This window comes from Amphiura filiformis, chromosome 4, assembly GCF_039555335.1.
Source record: "Amphiura filiformis chromosome 4, Afil_fr2py, whole genome shotgun sequence".
NCBI lineage: Eukaryota > Metazoa > Echinodermata > Ophiuroidea > Amphilepidida > Amphiuridae > Amphiura > Amphiura filiformis.
The window spans coordinates 16,863,027-16,868,978 of record NC_092631.1 but is presented as its reverse complement, the minus strand read 5'-3'; the positions used below and the strand labels follow the sequence as shown (position 1 = coordinate 16,868,978).

Here is a 5,952-nt window from a genome sequence, read left to right as displayed (position 1 = left end):
TAAGAAAATGAAAACGGGAATAAAATAGGCTAAAGAAGGAAAGAATAATAAAATCTAATAAAATTAGATGATTTAAATAAAAAAAGCTATTAAACTGAGGACAGAACTAAATAAATAACATGAAAACGGGAAATCACAAGCTAAGCAGCAAATAAAAAATGAAGTCAACAGGGAAATGTAAGAAAGGACAGATTTAGAAAATAATGGGAACGGGATTGAGTAAATAAAAAACATGGTAACGGAAATTTGCAAGCTTAGCAGCAAAATGTTTTTAAAAATGGAACAAAATTGGCCCATGTAGAAGAAACTAAAAAGAAAGAAAGAAGCTAAAATGGAAACTTAGGCTTAACGAGGGTCAGACTCAGATAAATGAAATTTACCTTTTCAATGATTCTACCTGTTCAGTAATTCCTCCCGTTTTAGCGAACGCTCCCATTTACTCACCTAGCGGGGACCCGCGCGTAGCGCGGGTGTCCCGCTAGTATATTCAATTGGATAAATCGGGCAATCGGAATACTGGACGGGACTGGTCACTGGCATGCGAGCTTGGCCATACATACAATTCCACATGTGTGATCATTTTTGAAAATGTACCAAATGTTGTATACTGGTATCGAAAATTTGCTTTTTCGATGCTAAAATTCAAAGGGGAGTCTACCGTATTTACCGAGTCAGAGGCCAAAATTTCGAAAAATGTCCCACTAATCTGCTACTAAAAGAACATTACCTGGACAAATGCAGTTCCCATGCTAAATTAACAAAATTGAGGACATTTGATTCCTTAACTCGTACCAAAGGAAGATGCATTTTACAACTTTTGGTTAATTTTGTTCCGGTATTTTGATCCAGCTGACGAGTTTTATGGGGTTTTTTTTTCACTCATGATTATTATTTAGGCCAACATATTAGTCTATTGATTTTATGCTAATGCTGTTACGTAATCATGTGTGTGATATAATTTTTACATGTGTTGTTTGAAAGACAAAGGTACAGTGTTTATGTAATCATTGAGAAATGCCATGAAAACAATCCACATATGACGTCAAGAGTCAAATCTTATGTTCGAATAAATATAACATACATAAAAAATAATATCGCAAAGTCTTTCAAATCAGTTTTACATTTTTCTAAGGATTATTATTTTGATCTTTCGTAAGCTGTTCGCTCGAGATCACAGGGAATAAATAATAATATTATTATATATAATTCAGCTTTCTTGCAATCGGGTATTAAAATAAGTATTTCTAAATAATGTGTTAGTATAATACAGTCCAAAAATATCAGTAAGTATAATTCAAATTAGTTTTCAGTTATCTTTTATTTCAAATGAATTTCAACAGATAAAATTACACAAAATATATGATATAAAATAGTGAGAAACATGATTAATTATAAAAATATGACAAGGTGCACATACATAAGGTGATGTATTAATAGTGGCAACCACAGTACATATAATATAGTTTAAATAATAGTCATTCACTGGAGAGGTCCACAGTATTTTCAGGTCTTATTGATGGATGGACAATAAATTATGCATGCAATTGTCTTTTAGCATTGGTGCAAATGTTTAATTAAGGCGCCAACAGAAAGGTCAAAATATCTTATTGGTGTTTTGACGATTCTTCCACCTCATAAACCTGTTGCGCTGGTACCCCTTTAATGTCAGAAACAAAGCTTTCTGAAGACCCTTGTTCTAAGTCGGCAGCTCTTTCGGTTAGGACATACGCCGTGTCTTGCGACAGAGAAGAACATTGAGGAAAAAGAGCAAAATGTATCACTATCATCCTCAATGACCTTAAGCCTTGTCAACTGCACATCCACATCATTTCGTCGTATTCAATCCGAGTCGTCGTCAAAACTGCTCTCACTCACAGATTGATTCGTTAAAGTTAAGCCAGAAGGATACGCGGAAGCCTCGTGTTTTGGACCGGATCTTGGTATGATCCGTATCGTCCCACGTACTCCCCGAACATCTGCTGACATGCCCGCAATCTCGAATTCTCCATGGCAACAATGACCTCATCCAAAGCGATACCTTCTTGACATGACAGCTCCATGTCCATATTTTCGGCGTAATACAGTCACTCACTTATGTTCCACAAGCATGTGTGATAGGTTCTGCCTAAAACTGTCGTTTTTCTATACCGAAACGACGTCTTGCGTTGATATTTGAATTGAGATATGCTAGGAAAGCTTGGCGACTGTCATGTCATGATACCTATTCCCTCACCTGTTATTGATTTGCGCAGAAAGAGAGGGTAAAGCATCTTGTAGAGGGGTTGACGACTCTTTCAGAACCGGAATCACCTCATCGATCTGTTGCACGGGTACCTCTTTGTTAACGTCAGATCTAGAGGTTTCTGAAACCCCTTTTACTAAGTTGGCAGCTCCCGCGGTTAGTACATATGCGGTGTCTTGCTCAGTAGAAATCGACGCAGAAGATGGGGATTGAAACAAAATGTCGTCACTGTCATTTGCAACTACTTTAAACCATGTGAACTGCACGTCGACGTCATTTGGATCATACTCTGAGTATGCGTCAAAACTGCTTTCACTTGCCGTTTGATTCACCAATGTTGAGCTAGAAATATGCGCGGACGCCTCGACGGTTAAAGGTTGCTTTTTCAAAATTTTGGATCTCGGTGTGATTCGCATTGTCCCTCGTATTCCTCGACCATCTGCTGATATGCCAGCGATCTCAAACTCACCATGACATGAGAGCATTGTATCTATATCATCTGGCGCACCGTCACTGGATCCATGTCTGCTTGTGCCTGCCACACAGGAAGGCCAATTCGTGTCAGATGAACTCTGTTTCGGAAACTTTTTAACGAGAGATCCAGATGTTTCTGAAGCCCTTTGCCCTATGTTGACAGGTCCCGCGGTTAGTACACATGCGGAGTCTTGCTTTACAGTAGAAATCGACGCAGAAGATAAGGATTGACAAGAAATGTCGTCAATGTCATCCGCAACTACTTCAAACCATGTAAATTGTACGTCGACACCCATTTGGTCGTACTCCGAGTATGCGTCAAGGCTGCTTTCACTCGCTGTTTGCTTCATTAAAATTGAGTCAGAAGGATGCGCGGAAGCTGCGTCGAGTAACGGTTGTGATTCGGATATTTTGGATCTTGGTGTGATTCGCATTGTCCCACGTATTCCCCGCCCATCTGCTGACATGCCTGCGATCTCAAAGTCACCATGGCAACTTACGACTTCGTCCATGGTGTCATCCTTTCCACACGATAGCAATGTGCCTATATCATCTGGTACAACATCATCACTGGCTTCATTTTTGCTTGTGTCTGCCTTGCGGGAAGGCCAACTCATATCAGATGAACTCTGTTTCGGAAGCATTTTAACAACAGATCCAGGGACATCTGAAGACCTCTGTCCTACATTGGTCAGTACATACGCGGTGTCATACTTAACCGAAAGCGACAGAGAAGATGAGAATTGAGACGAAATGTCATCACTGTTATCGGCAACTACTTTAAACCATATAAATTGTACATCAACATCATTTGGGTCGTACTCCAAATAATTGTCAAAACTGCTATCACTCGCCGTTTGCAACGTTAGAGTTGAGCGAGAATGATGCGCGGAAGCCTCGGCGAGTAATGGATGCATTTCAAACATTTTAGATCTTGGTATGATTTTTATTGTCCCACGTATTCCACGACCATCTGCTGACGTGCCCGCGATCTTAAAATCACCATGACAACTTATAACCTCAGCCACGGTATCATCATCTTGACACGAGAGTACGACATCATCTGGCGCAACAACCTCACTTGATCCCGTACTGCATGTGTCCGCCTTACGAGCAGGCCAATTCTGATCAGAAGAACTTTGTTTCGGAAACATTTCAACGACAGCTCCAGAGGTTTCTGAAACCCTTTGCCCTAAGTTGACACCTCTTTTAGTTAGAACATATGCGGTGTCGTCTTGCTTAGAATAAAGCGACAGAGAAGATAACGACTGAGCAGAAGTGCCATTTCTGACATCTTTAACGACCTTAAACCATGTCAATCGCACATCGAGATAATCTGGGTCGTTTGTTAAAGTTGAGCCAGAAGAATGCGCGGAAGCTGCCACATGTAAGAGCTGTTGTTTTTGAACATTTTCGATCTCGGTGTGATTTGCATTGTCCCATGTATGCCCCGCCCATCTGATGCCATGCCCGCGATATCGAATTCACCTTCACAACTTATGTCCTCACCCACGGTGACATCTCGTCGACTTACGGGCACAATGTCCATATCATCTGGCATAATACAGTCACTGACTTCATTGCTGCTTGCCCAAATCCGATCAAAGGAATTATGTTCCGAAAGCACATGTGATAAGTTCCTCCCAATACTGTCTTTTTTCGGTAGATCCGATAAACGATTGTTTGCTTTGATATTTGAAACGGGATATGTTAAGAAAGCTCGCCGATCTACTGTTGTGTGCTGAATGTCCTGCCATGGTTGATGAGATATCTCTTCGTCACACCTGTTATTTATTGGCGAAGACAGAGAGGGCAAAGTATCTTGTTCAGGTTTCGATGATTCGTTCGCAAATTTTGCCACATCATCGGCCTGGTGCACGGGTACTCCTCTAACGTCAAATCTGGAGGTTTCTGAAGCCGCTTTTTCTAAAGTGGCAACTCTATCCGTTAGAACAGAGTCGTGCGCAATAGAAAGAGAACGAGAAGAAGAAGATTGAAAAGGAATGTCATCACTCTCATTCGAGACGACCTCAAACCATGTAGAGTTTACGTCGACGACACTTGCATAGACAGATGGTGTGGGTTGAGGTCGTGCCGTGCCTCTCTTCTGCGCCTATGATTTGTGGTGAAAAAAAGTCAAAATATTACTTGATTTCTGACGGCGCTATCTTGAAAAAATTTTTGCTAGGGACATGAAGGCTATTTTTTTCCTAAAAGGTCCATAGCAGTCAAATCAATTGTCAAACCAATCATTACTTTAATAGTCAATTATGAGGGGAATAATTGTCAAAAATTGACATTATCGGACAAATAATATATGCAAATACATCAAGTGATTCTAACACAAAAAACATTCTGCTAAGACCAACGGTTATTAAACTATGAATGACCTCTAAAATTGCATACAGGTGTTTGACCTTAAAAATATCAATATATTTTTACCAGGGTATTTAAAACTTGATAGATGAAACTTAAAGAATGTATTGTAATATATAATTATGGGATGAAGCTTATGTTAACACTGAATCTTGTCCAAAAATGCAAAACCCTAGTTTAACATTATTGTGGCATTATTTTCAGGCTCAAACATACCTTCTATATAAATAGTAGCACGCGATGACCAACACGATGAAGCCAACCACGGAGCCAGTCGATATGATAGACTTTTTATCTGTTGTCTTCATTTTACCTTTTCAAAAGTCAAAGGAGGAATCATTAACTTACAAAGTTTAAAAAAATAAACACTGCCTGTGGCGTATTTCTGAGAATGATCGTCGTTTGTAAGAGCCCAATACGTAACAAAATCCCAGTACGTATCAATTTGATACGTATTGGGCTCAACCTCTTCTACCTAGAACAAAAAGTGGCAAAAAATAATTCATCCCGCCCAATACGTAACAAAACTAAAATTTGATTAAAATTACTTTATTCATACTCCCTCACTCTGTAGTGGTTTTTGTTACGTATTGGGCTCTATACATTTTTTGTTACGTATTGGGCTCCAGTTGTTTTTCAAGCAAATTATGGATATTATGTGCATGTGTTTTTATAGAAGTACTTTATATTGACCCAGTAACTCATTTTGAGTCTTTCTAGAACAAAATATTTGACAGTGTTTTATCTCTAGACTTGGAATTTATTTGTTACGTATTGGCCTCTGATTATTTTAAAAGGACATTATCATGATTAAATGCATGTTTTGTTATAGAATTACTTTATATTGACTCAGTAAATCC

General features: G+C 39.1%; 1 protein-coding gene across 1 annotated transcript; it reads right to left on the bottom strand.

Annotated features, from left to right (window-relative positions):
* Window positions 1-1,415: 1,415 nt before the first annotated feature.
* On the bottom strand, window positions 1,416-5,405 carry LOC140150619 (uncharacterized). Its single transcript, XM_072172672.1, has 2 exons — window positions 5,309-5,405; window positions 1,416-4,829 (listed from the first exon to the last, which is right to left on the bottom strand). The coding sequence occupies exon 2, from the start codon at window positions 3,868-3,870 to the stop codon at window positions 2,230-2,232; it is 1,641 nt and encodes a 546-aa protein (XP_072028773.1). The 5' UTR covers window positions 3,871-4,829; window positions 5,309-5,405; the 3' UTR covers window positions 1,416-2,229.
* Window positions 5,406-5,952: the final 547 nt, after the last annotated feature.

What these genes read in the sequence shown, in the direction of transcription:
- LOC140150619 (XM_072172672.1), bottom strand. Translation starts at nt 3,870, where the DNA reads ATGTTTCCGAAACAAAGTTCTTCTGATCAGAATTGGCCTGCTCGTAAG.